The 13616-nt window shown below is 45.6% G+C and overlaps 1 protein-coding gene across 1 annotated transcript; it reads left to right on the plus strand.

Annotated features, from left to right (window-relative positions):
• Window positions 1-10444: 10444 nt before the first annotated feature.
• snai2 (snail family zinc finger 2) lies at window positions 10445-13112 on the plus strand. Its single transcript, XM_085992895.1, has 3 exons — window positions 10445-10720; window positions 11007-11597; window positions 12447-13112. The coding sequence occupies exons 1-3, from the start codon at window positions 10642-10644 to the stop codon at window positions 12626-12628; spliced, it is 852 nt and encodes a 283-aa protein (XP_085849021.1). The 5' UTR covers window positions 10445-10641; the 3' UTR covers window positions 12629-13112.
• Window positions 13113-13616: the final 504 nt, after the last annotated feature.

Consider the following 13616-nt stretch of genomic DNA (forward strand, 5'->3'; position numbering starts at 1 on the left):
TCACAATCTTCTCATACATGATTCCTATTGCTTTTCCCTCTACCTCCTGATCCTCCTCCCACACCATGTCCCTCACTATCGCTTCTGGCAACCAACCTAGAATTACCTCGTATAATACATCTTTCACAGATATAATCCCAGCTTTTATAAAAGCTTGATTAAATAAAACCTCTCCTTCGATGTTGACCCACCTGTTCAAAAATAAGGGCTGTTCTAAAAATTCCTCAGCCCCCTTGGGCATAAACTGCACACTCTTTAAAAATTAGGCCCAAGTCTCTACAACCCCCTTATAAAACCTAGGGAGAAGTTTAATCGATTTCAAAAACATATTATTGTATTCCATATACAATATCCCCTGCCCTCCTATCCCACTTCATTTTAAAAAATGCTCAAAACAACTCTTCCAAAAACTTGTATTTGACTTCTGAAGAAATCTCTTCACCCATTTGATTCTAAAGGATTTCTTCTTCAAATCAGTATCTGGAAAATTGAGTCCTCCCTGATTTCTCCGTCCAATGATGGCATTGTATGCCACCAAGGCTGGTTTCCCTTCCCATAAAAACCTCACACAAGCCTCTCGGATGGACTTTTCCGCCCACTCAGGATTATCCTCCACTGTCAATAAGTACCATAGCTTAGATAGCAGGAGAGCAGACACCAATGTCGCTCTTCCTTGCACTTTCAACCACCTTCTTTCCCATCTTCCCAAACTCTTTTTAATTTTCATAACCTTCGGTTTCCAATTTAATCGATCCACTTCATCCCTGTCTTTCTTGCACCCCATATGCACCCCCAGGACTTCCAAAACCTCCAACACCTTAAAGGGACCTTCCCCCAACCATTCCCCCCTACCCCTCCCTGCAACCAGGCATTGGGACTTACTATAATTCACTCTGGCTCCTGAAGCTCTACAATTGCCCAAGTATGTCCTGTCTACAAAAAGCAGAACAAATCTGACCTGGCCAATTACCGTCCCATCAGTCTACTCTCAATCATCAGCAAAGTGATGGAAGGTGTCGTCGACAGTGCTATCAAGCGGCACTTACTCAGCAATAACCTGCTAACTGATGCCCAGTTTGGGTTCCGCCAGGGCCACTCAGCTCCTGACCTCATTACAGCCTTGGTCCAAACATGGACAAAAGAGTTGAACTCAAGAGGTGAGGTGAGAGTTACTGCCCTTGACATCAAGGCAGCATTTGATCGAGTGTGGCATCAAGGAGCCCTCGCAAAACTGAAGTCAATGGGAATCAAGGGGAAAACTCTCCATTGGTTGGAATCATACCTAGCACAAAGGAAGTTGGCTGTGGTTGTTGGAGGTCATTCATCTCAATCACATGACATCACTGCAGGAGTTCCTCAGGGCAGTGTCCTAGGCCCAACCATCTTCAGCTGTTTCATCAATGACCTTCCCTCCATCATAAGGTCAGAAGTGGGGATGTTCGCTGATGATTGCACACTGTTCGGCACCATTCGAGACTCATCAGATACTGACGCAGTCCGTGTCCATATGCAGCAAGACCTGGACAACATTCAGACTTGGGCTGACAAGTGGCAAGTAACATTCGCACCACACAAGTGCCAGGCAATGACCATCTCCAACAAGCGAGACTCTAACCATCTCCCCTTGACATTCAATGGCATTACCATCGCTGAATCCCCCACCAGCAACATCCTGGGGGTTACCATTGATCAGAAACTGAACTGGACCAGCCATATAAATACTGTGGCTACAGGAGCAGGCCAGAGGCTGGGAATTCTGCAGCGAGTGTCTCACCTCCTGACTCCCCAAAGCCTTTCCACCATCTACAAGGCACAAGTCAGGAGTGTGATGGAATACTCTCCACTTGCCTGGATGAGTGCAGCTCCAACAACACTCAAGAAGCTCGACACCATTCAGGATAAAGCAGCCCACCTTCAACATTCGCTCCCTCCACCACCGGCGCACTGTGGCTGCAGTGTGTACCATCTACAAGATGCACGACAGCAACTCGCCAAAGCTCCTTCAACAGCACCTTCCAAACCCGTGACCTCTACCACTTAGAAGGACAAGGGCAGCAGACACATGGGAACATCACCACCTACAAGTTCCCCTCCAAGCCACACACCATCCTGACTTGGACCTGTATCGCCGTTCCTTCACTGTCGCTGGGCCAAAATCCTGGAACTCCCTTCCTAACAGCATTGTGGGTGTACCTACACCATATGGACTGCAGCGGTTCAAGAAGGCGGCTCACCACCATCTTCTCAAGGGCAATTAGGGATGGGTACTAAATGCAGGCCTAGCCAGCGACGCCCACATCCCATCAATGAATAAAAAAATTAAAAAAATATTCCTGCACTACATCCATAGCTTTCCTCACTGACTCCCCATTTCTCAATGTTAAGGTTGTGTCATCTGCATATTGGTGTATCACCGACACCAGCCCAGAACTGGGGACCACAATCCCAACTACACCTTGTTTCTTTCGCATCATGTAACCTAATGGTTCTGCTACCAATGTGTACAACAATGGGGACAGGGGACAACCCTGTCTCACTGATCTCTGTATTGGAAAATACTTGGATATAAAACTATTACATTTAACACAGCTAAATATGTTTGAATAAAAAACCCTTATCCGCTGAATGAAATTTCCCTTGAAACCAAATGCTTCCAAAACCTTCAATAAAAACTCATGAGAGACTCTATCAAATGCTTTCTCTTGATCTATCTTTAATACATAAGCCTCCCTCCCACTCTCTTCCATGAGCTCTATCGCATCTCGGATTGAGATCACAGAGTCTGCGATGTCTCGACGTATGACTCCATAGGACTGAGAGGGCCAAACTATCTCCGGTAACAACTCCTTGAAACGATTTGCCATAACCCTCGCCAAGATCTTATAATCCACATTTAATAATGTGATGGGCCTCCAATTCTTCAGATCCCGTCTATCCCCTTTATTTTTATACTAGCTGGAGTGCCCGGCGGTGCCGAGGGAACTCAAGAACCCTGTGCCAGACAGAGAGAGGGGGGGGGAAGGAGAGAGAGAGGGGGGGAAGGAGAGAGAGAGGGGAAGAAGGAGAGAGAGACACAGAGAGAGAGGGAAGGTGAGAGTGAGGGAAGGGGCTGGACTCAGAGCCCGGCGGGTGAAGAAGGGCGGCCGCCATTTTGTGAGGTCGGCGGGAAGGTTGAGACCACGGGGAAGGGCTTGGACTTAGAGCCCAGCCGCGGTGACCGTGGGTTATATTGCGATGATGACTGTGTTATAGGACAATGAAGCCAGCTATCCTCTGATTGGAGGAATCAGGAGCCACTTTCTTAAGGCTTTTAATCTGTGATTTAACAATTTCAAAATACTGTTACTTGTTCCACATTTAAATTTTATGTACTTTAAAATACTTCTAACATTGAATATAATTCTGGTTAATATTTGGGATCCAGGGTGTAGTTAGTAATGCTTCAAGTCTTATGTTGCAGCTTCTGACCGCCTGTGTGAAGCAGAAACTCAGACATAGTTTGATGCTGAATCCTTGCTGGTTGTTTGAATGATGCCAATAAATCTGTATCCATTTCTGTGACTTTTTCTTAATTAGGAAATGCCCCTAATTGATGAAACCCCGACTCCCTCCCCCTCCTCCCTCTTCCCCCCTCCCCCCTCCCTCTTCCCCCTCCCCCTCCTCCCTCTTCCCCCTCCCTCTTCCCCGCTCCCTCTTCCCCCTCCCCCTCCTCCCTCTTCCCCCCTCCTCCCCCCTCCCCCTCCTCCCTCTCCCCTCTCCCCTCCCTCTCCACTCTGCCCTCCTCCCTCTCCCCTCCTCTCACTTCCTCCCCCTCCCCCTCCCCACCCTCCCCCTCACCCCCCCTCCTCCCCCTTCCCCCTCCTCCACCCTCCCCCTCCTCCACCCTCCCCCTCCCCCTCCCCGAGCCCTCATCCCCCGCTCCAATCCCTCTTTCCACCCCGGGGCCCGGGCCTCGGCACCTGGATGAACGCGTTCCCTTGGACGCTTTTGGCGGCCTCGGCCGTCACCCTGGTGCCGTTGGCCGAGGCGAACACCCGCACTGACATGGCCCAGCCGAGCCCAGCGCCCCGGGCAGCCCGAGCTCCGCAGCCGCCATTCAGCCGCAGGCCACAAAGCATCTGAGCCCAGCGCCGGCGATGGCTCCGCAGAGCTCCGTACCGCCCCGCCAGCCTTTACAAAGATGGCGGCGATCGCGGGCCGCTTGTTGAGCGGGACGGGAGGTGCCTAGCTCAGGCGTGGCTTGGGAGCAGAGGCTGAGGCTTCGAGGCCTGCAGCTGGGGTAACCCTGGAAAAGGGTGAAAGGTAGGAAAATTAATGAGGTTAGAGAAAAGATTTACAAATGAATTAACTTTTTTTTAAAACAATTTAATTGTGTTTTAAAAGCAACTTTTTTTTGCTGGAAATCTAGATTTGAAAATAAACACGCGGAAAGTGGGAAAAATAAATGAAGTGTTAGGAATCAAGATGGCGGCCACTCACCTCAGCTCAGAAGGATTAGGCCCACCCACACATGCAATGAAATGCGTCCTGTGACGCTCCAATTGGTCAACCATCAGGTTAATCCCCTGTATGATTGGTCAACCATCACATCACTCAATGCTAATGAGCGGAATGTTGCCATTTTTTGAAGCTTTCTTGTATACTGTCGGAACAATTTTTGTCTGAGCAAAAAGTAAATATGCCTACGAGAGTCCCCTAATGATAAGCTTTCTTTTGATATAACATATGTGTAGGTACGCTCTATAACTTTTGATTGTATAGCCGGACAGACAGACGGAAAGGCGGAAAGATGGAAAGACAGACGGAAAGACGGACCGTTTTATATATATAGATAAGCTAAGCTTATGATACCTCTCCTCATAGATGGGGCCAGGCTTCCCTCAATTTTAATTTCCTTAAAAACTTCTAAGAGCAATGGACTTAAAATCTCAAAAAATTCTTTATAAAATTCTGCACTTAGTCCATCGGACCCTGGGCTTTCCACCCCCCCTTCATTCCACTTATTGCTACTTTTATTTCCGTTAGTCCTACTTCTTTGTCACACATGCTTCTCTCATCCTCCTTTAAACCCTCTTCAATAAAAGCAGTAACCTTCTCCATCGCCAAATTGGAAATGTCTTCTTTTGTATATAACTCTTGGTAAAAGCTGCTAGCCGCCTCTAAAATCTCCCCACTTTCATGAATGATCTTCTCCCCAACCTTCAACTCTTCAATTAATGATAATCTCTGTCGCAGCTTCTCTTGCTCTAGAAAATATCTAGTGCATCTTTCGCCCTCCAATGCATCTCTAGCCTTTGCACGGAGAATGGCCCCCTTGCATTTTTCAGCTTGCAATAATTCCCACTCTTCCTTTAGCACCCGGAACTTAGTCTCAGCTCCCTTATCCCCTCTGTCAACTGCTTTACAGACATCCGTAAACCTTTTGTTTATATTCTTTTCTCGATGCCGGTTAGCTGCCGCCCTCTTTTTCCCATAACGTACCGAAAAAACTTTTACCTCATATTTGAAATTGTCCCACCAAACTCTTCTTTCTTTCAAGAACAAAGGTTCCTTCTGAGCATTCTTTATTATGTTTATAATCCCTTCTTTATAAGCAATTTATTTCAGGTATTGATTGTTTAAAATCCACACCCCTGAACCGATTTTAACTCTGCTGTTCCTAATTCTAAGAACCAAAGCCGAGTGATCACTAAAAAATACTTTTTTATAATAAATCTCCATCACCTCAGAACTTAACCCTTCCCGCATTAACACAAAATCTATTCGGCTCTGTTTTAAAACATCACCCACCCAACCTGCTCTGGAGAACTCCCTTTTTATGGGGTTCCGGTCCTAAATTTGCCATCATTTTTACAATCATCCCTCTGGAGTTATCATCCTTAAAGGTCATCTGGGCTGAAATGTCCATCCGAGATAAAAATACATTAAAATCCCCCACTATACAAGGATTTTCCACTTCTGCCACTTCAGTGAATAACCCCCGAAAAAAGTTGCGACGCTTGCAATGGTCATTCGGTGCATAGATATTAAAGAGATTGCAATTAAATCCCTCCATTTTTACCCTTAGACGTAAAAATCTCCCCTTAGTGTCCTTGCCCACCAAGGCAATGTTCTCTTTTATGGATGGACTCACCAATACAGCCGCCCCTCTACGGTTATTGTTTGCACAACTTGCAAACACCTCTCCCTTCCAAACCTTCTGAACTCTTTCTAGGATATCCTCATCCCAAAAGGTTTCTTGCAGACACAAGTCCGAACCTTTAAAACCCTGCAACAACTGCTGCAATTTCTTCTCACCCCTCAGTCCGTTCACATTAATCGAGACCAATGTAATCATGCCTCCAAAGAAGGGAAGTATGCCTGATAATCTCCCCATCATTTAATCTCTGGCTCTTCCCTCCTCTCATGCTCCTTCTCAACTTTTCGGGCAGCTGTTGCTTTTTCCTGCAGCCTCCGGCTCTTTTTCACCTCCTGTTTGACCCCTCCCTGCTGTTTCAGCCTCTTCCTTACATTAAGTTTGGGCCCAGGAGCTGCCCTTTCGCCCTTCTTCTGCCCCTCACTAAGCTTTCCCTTTCCACATGATGCCACCCCACCCCCGACTTCCATGTCTCTGTCCCCCTCTAATGCCTCACGCTCAAGCTCTTCTGCAATCCCCTGTGCCTGCTCCCCGTCAGATACATAATCCTGCTCCCCATCAAATACTTCATCTCCCATAGAGAGTCTTCCTGCTATCGCAGTTTCTCCCACTGTGCTGCTCCCTTCGACCTCATCTCCACCTCTGACCCTTGCACCCTGTTCACTCTCTCCATGGGACAATGGCGTACCTAAATTGTTCCCTTCTGACGTCTCTATCTCGCCAATCCCATCCTGCTGTCCCTTTAAGGCTCCTGCCTCTTGCACCCTCTCCCCGTCCTGCCCCTCCCGCTCACCAAGATATCCGACTCCCCGCCTCTCCCCGGAGCACCCACATCCACCACACACCCCGCTCCCGCCTCCTCTCCCCCCGCAGACACCAGACTCCCCAGGGGGAGCCGAACCGCACTAAGGCTCGAGTCTGCACTCGACCCTCGCTGCCTGCTGTTGTCTTTGTTCCCCTCCACAGCACTCGATGTATTTTCCGCCATCTCCATCCCGTTCTCCACTCCGCCATCCTCTGCCTCTTCCTGTGCTCCTTTCTCCTTCATTTTTCCGGCTGTGTCCTCCGACTGCACCGCTCCTCCGGCCATTCCACTCTCATCTCCTGCTCCTTCTCCCATCTCCTCATCACTCATATCGCTCCCTTCTGCCACACACTCACAGTGGGTGGGGCCTTTGTGACACACCCCACGGCTCTCCGCCTTGCAGCTCCGAGCAATGTGTCCCGACTCACCGCAATTGTAACAATACAGATCTGGACAGTTTCTTACGAGATGGTCATGTCCAAGGCAATAATAGCACACCTTTGCTTGGTTATCATGCAGCACACGAAAGTACTGCACTCCTTCCAGTGTCTTGAACTTCATACTGTACGGCAATGTCCTCACCCCCTCTGGGAACCGCACCTTTACATACCGGGTTCCGTCTGCTACCCATGTTCCCGGATAATACCTCCTCTTTATTGCAGAACAGATTTTAATGTCCCACGACTCCAACTTTTTGCTTAGTACTTCATCCTCAATGTAAACTGGCAAGTTTAAAAATGAACCCACCACCTCCTCTGAATATAGCAGCGTCACCTCCAAGAATTTCTCACCAACTTTCAGACTGAGTAACAGTCTTTCCACCTCCTCACAGCCACTGACAGTCACCTCGAATCCCACATTTGGCTTTGGTCGGCAGGCAAAGCAGCTTACCTCGCCACAGTCCTCATGAACCGCCTGGATAATATCCCAAGCTCGAATCTTCTTATCCTCACACTGCACCACCACCGTGTTTTCTTTACCAAACCTCCTGGGGTCCCGGCCCAAATCTTTGGGCCTTTTTTTTCCCTTTCCCACCACAGTTTCTTCCCCAATTAAATTCCTCTCAGGAATATTGCCCTCTGAGGGGCCCGGCACTCCGGACCCCTCAGCAGCCATCTGGCTGTTTTTGTGGGCCAAAAAGGCCCTAAAACCTGAAAACAAAACCCACCACCAACTTTTTACAAATCACCCTCCAACTCCCAGCTGCAATCAGGCAACCAGCAACACCTGGCTCACTCCTAGCCCCTCCCACCTAGAGAGTGCTACCCACTGAGCCACAGCCATTTGTATACAACAGTCATTGATAATAATATCTGCTGTATGCGCACAGGCATTGATACTACCACTTCAGCATACATAAAGGAGAGGTTATAATAGCATCTATATCGGTGTCAATACACTGTTAAAACAGCGTAATTACTATGGAAGAACTGAAGTTTTCATTAGTTTCCATGATTTGAGAGATTTCACTGATTGCAGGCTCTGTGTGTGGGTTGGGGTGGGGGAGGGGGTGCATAGCACAGCCTGTGTCGGAGCAGTGAATAACAGACCGCAACTTCAGGATTTCCGCATTCGGCTGCTTAGGCGCTAAATTCTGAAGTTGTGATCAGTTTCAAAGGCGAAATGACAGCGAACGCTGCCAGTTCGCCATCATCCGGACCGCAAATTCCGGGCCATGATACAACTTTGCCAAAATTTCTCATGTGTTTACCTCCTCTTCTGTCAGGTTTACATGATTTCCTAGTATTTCCAGCCGCGTGGTGGTGACATTTGATTGCTGAAATGTACCCACACCGTACCCACTTGTCTTGCAGTTAGTCATCATCGCCAGTAGGGGGCGGCAGCATTAAGACAGAAACGGCTGAACCAGGACACATGCCAATACAATACTTGACACGGAATTGTTTGCAGCAGTTTACAGAATCTGCATGGTTTGATCCTCTTCCCTCCCTCCTTGAACTTTTCCGCGTGTAATCTTCCCGACAACAGCCTGCAGTCATGTGGCTAGACAGGTGCGCGCAGCCGCTTCTTCTAAAAGTCCTTTTGCGGAAGAATGTTTTCCGATAAAACATCTGTACGTGCGATGCATGCGAGTTAACGGATCACTTCTTACCTCCTTGTAATCATCTGCCTTGGAAAAAAAGACAGAAATTGTATTGCCTCAAAACTGCACGACATGATCAGTTTAAAAATAATGTATTTATTAAACGCGTTGTTACGAGTGTTTAAGTTTTTGGAACATTTCCAGATCGAGACTCCTATGGATTTTGCTCGGCTTGCTCATACCCAATTTGGATTTTGTTTGAAGCAATCCAAATGCATAAAGTGTTCACTAATCCACGTTTAAATAAACCATTCTTTGATACTGCCTATAATACCGTTCCAAAAAGTTTTTATTCCCGTAGTAACCGATCAGTTAAAATAACGTGTTTTACTTACCGTTAATATTCTCGTACGTTTACTGTGGCGATAATGGAACAATTTCATAAAGACAAGTTTCCTTTAAGTTTCTCGTTACATAAAATTTTGTTTGAATTTCACAGAAAACCGCATTGTAAACTCGACTGTCCTAAAAACTAGTGTTTATTTTTGTCGTTCGAGTGCACACATTTTAAGAAAGTTTTTAGCCAAGCAAAATCTTTACATTTGTTTGTTATATTCACATTTTCAAAAACAATTTGACGGTTAAGTGTAAGGTAGTGCATATGTTTAAACTGCAGCACAATATTATTATTGATCTATAAAAAGGAACATCTTTCATTCACATACACCCTTGACACCAAAGAGGTACTATTATAATCTGTCCTTTAGATTTCAGTTTTATTCTTTAGTATCGAATTTGTAATCAGTATCAATGTAAAATTGAAAGCTCATGTCCCTTGTTCCAATACTTTAAATCAACCTGCCATTCATCTTAATTAGCTAATTATGGGTTACAGTATATCATTTGCACAGCAAGCATTCCGATCAGTTTTACAGAGGCAGAATGGCATAAAGTGTACTTTGGGACATACATTATTTAATTTATTGGTCACAATGTTTTACATTAATTTGCATGTTCCTTTCCAAATGAAACGCTCTGTAAAAATCAGGCACTTTTCCCCTAATGTCTTGTCAGATTTGTCTTGCAAGACTTTTAACTTTTTGACAGCTTTGAAAAGTGGTATTTAAAAAAAAATAAAGGTCCCATTTGATACCAGAACAGGTAAACGGCGTATGTGTGGGTCGGGACCATTATTTGGGAGAGGAATGTGCGCTCCACACAGGGCAACAAGTCCCAACAACACCGCCTGCTCACGACGCCCCTCTGTGATTTTGCAGCTCCTTTCATCCCAGCACCTGTCGCTTGGCGCGAGCTCGGCCCCCACCAATCCCCGCCCAGCGCCCCGCCCCGCGGCCATCACAGAGCGGCACGCCATTGGTCAGTCCAAGCGACAGATGCAAATCTGTGCGCGCGCGCCTTCCCCCTGCACCTGACTCGCGAGTATTTACAGCACATTGAAGGAATGCGCCGCACTCACGGCCGCTGCACCGCCTCCTGCACCAGCGCTCCGGCTGCAAGACCACCTCCACCCCACTCACCCACAACTCGCTCGGCTTATCGTCAAACCCTCCAAAGTGTGACTGACTTTTACCGTCTTCCATTTCAGGATTATTTTCCAGAAAATACTACTTCCCCCACCCCCCATCCCTCCCCAAGATGCCGCGATCTTTCCTAGTTAAGAAACATTTTAGCACCAGCAGAAAACCAAATTACGGCGAACTGGACACGCAAACAGGTAAACTATAGTCTTACTACAGTAATTATAAAATAAACACGGCATACACGATAGATGCATTCTTAGTTTTGGTGCAACTTTTTTTGCCGAATGACTTTTTGTCAGTTAACGAAGCTGTAAGTTTTTAGTAAGTTTATTTGACTCAAAATACTGTACGGACTCATCAGTGCCAGCAAAAGTTTGTGAGTCAATTTAAGTCGTTGCATTTGAAACGTCAATTTTCTAGTAAATTAAACTATTGCATTTTGATTTTTGTGTATCAACGCGTGTTTTATTTTGCTTCCAGTCATCATTTCTCCGTACCTGTATGAGAGTTACCCAATGCCAGTCATTCCTCAGCCGGAGATCCTGAGTTCTGGAGCTTACAATCCAGTGAGTGTGTGGAGCAGCGTTTGCTCCGGGCTGATCCCCTCTCCTGTCCCCAGCGACCCTGCACCTGCCTCTGACTACTCGTCCGCACACTCCTCGCCCCTCAGTAACGGTAGCCTGTGCCCAGCAGGACGGCTCAGCCCTCGACAGTCCAATTCCGATCGGCTCAATAGGGATCCAAACGGCTCGGAGACCTCCATCAGCGACGAGGAGGAGAGAATTCACCCCAAAGTCACGGATGAACACGCCGTGGACGCCGAGAAGTTTCAGTGCAACTTGTGCAGCAAGGCTTACTCGACTTTCTCAGGACTGGCCAAACATAAACAGCTACATTGCGACGCTCAGACTCGAAAATCCTTCAGTTGTAAATACTGTGAGAAGGAGTATGTCAGCTTGGGAGCATTAAAGATGCACATCCGGACCCACACACTGCCCTGTGTCTGTAAAATCTGTGGGAAGGCATTCTCCAGACCGTGGCTACTGCAGGGGCATATCCGAACACACACGGGTGAGTAAGGCTCGAAGTGTAACGGAATGGTTTACAATTAAGCGAGCGACTTAGTTTGCCTGTTTTAAACTATCATATAAGCAAAATATTAAACACATTCTGGCATGTAATTACAGTGGTAGATATTCTCGGCACTTTACCAGATCAAATCGAATGCTCCCTCAAAGTGTAGCAGCGGAAAGTCTCTCACGTCTCATCGAGTTTGCGATTGTTGCTTTCCCCTAAAAAAATACAAGTTGACGGAAAATGAACAGATACGAAGTTGTTCAAAAATGCATTATATTGTGCGAATTTATTTTAAAATTGCATTTAGCGAGATAGTTTGGATAAACATTGGCCGATTTGTAAGCACGCCTCTATTAAATCGCCCTCAAGACACAACAGAAGTCATTGTTTAAATTGTGGAAGAAATGTTGTGGCTGCTAAGTTTGAGATTGGTCTACAGGTTGTATTCCCAGTGCTATCTGTACAAAGGATATGTAGTTTTTTTTAAATACATGGAGCACTGAGATGTTGGCAGGACTCATGGTCTGAATGCACCTGTTACCAAATGGCATCAGCAGCAGCTCCATCCCACCACTTGACTCTCCTCTGCTCTTCCACTAATGTGCAGATAGCTGATTTCCTTTTTTAACGGAGTCACAACATTTTCACTTATAACAGTACTGTTAAAGTATTTTTATACATATACCAATTCCATAGATTCAATAATTTACCTAAACTTAAAACTCATTCTTGTTCATTAACAAATGTCGAAGAAATTGCAATACTAGATTTGTTTAACAAAAAACAGAAACCCACTTTAGAATTTAATACATTAACTTTGTTGACGATTTTCTTCTATTTCAGGCGAGAAGCCATTCTCTTGCCCTCATTGCAGCAGAGCATTCGCTGATCGCTCGAACCTGAGGGCACATCTACAAACTCATTCGGATGTGAAAAAATATCAGTGCAAAAACTGTGCCAAAACTTTCTCTAGAATGTCTCTGCTCCACAAACACGAAGAATCAGGATGCTGCATAGCACACTGAGAAACATGGAATTATACTAAGGACTAATTATAATTCTGTTTTCAAGTTCACGATCCAAGCATCCCAACTGCTCTGTTCCATCAAGATTTTATTATTTTGAAATTGTTGAAGCAATTTTTATAATTTACATTTAGGATAAAAGTCTTGAAAACAAGAGTTATGATGATTAAGAATATTCTAACTACGAACAGCACCATGGAATGCAATATTGTTTGGGACACTCAGTGTAATACCCCTTTGTGCCTTCTGTCAATGCGGCTGCACATCATGTCCATATATAATGTAAATACTCTATTTTCGTATTTGGTTGCATGAAAGTGAACTGAATGCAGTAATGCACCAAGACACTTAAACGTGTGCAAGTTAAAGGCAAAAGTTTATTTGTTACAGCCTGCACTCTGATACGTTTAGCTTTGTATGTTCCATCATTTAAAAAAAATAAACATGTTTTTGACGTTTTATAATAAACCTTTTTTAAATATGTCATACTGTCATATCCGTCTACTAAATGCCAGTCAATGGGATGTTAGGCGTCATACAGACCTCAATATACAAATGTCCGTTCAGGATGGGTTTTGTTTCTGTGAAATCCTGGCTGTTAATTACCATCTGTTTCAGATCAAAGCTATAAGGTATTTGGTTCTATTAACCAATGAACACAACACGGTTCAGGAAATAATCATTTTCCTGTTGAGGTGTCTTACAAACTGGAGAGTAAATTGAATTGCAGCCTTTCAGAAACGTTTAACACGGCCGTTAAATGCTAGTCCATTAAAACGAGATGCACAACATCTCAATTGTAAGGTATGTACGGCCTCCGTATCATTGATAGCCATTAGTCTGACCTTTCGATCTGTGAATTCCATTTTTTTTCTCGTTGCATTGTAATTGCAGTATATGCACACTTTTCTCTTTCACAACTGATGACGTCATATACTTTGGTCAGTTACACTCTGCGTGGTGCGTCTGTAGCGCAGGTATGTCAGCG

The sequence above is a fragment of the Somniosus microcephalus genome, chromosome 7, assembly GCF_052327205.1.
Source record: "Somniosus microcephalus isolate GS21.2 chromosome 7, FLI_Smic_1.0, whole genome shotgun sequence".
NCBI classification, from domain to species: Eukaryota; Metazoa; Chordata; class Chondrichthyes; order Squaliformes; family Somniosidae; genus Somniosus; species Somniosus microcephalus.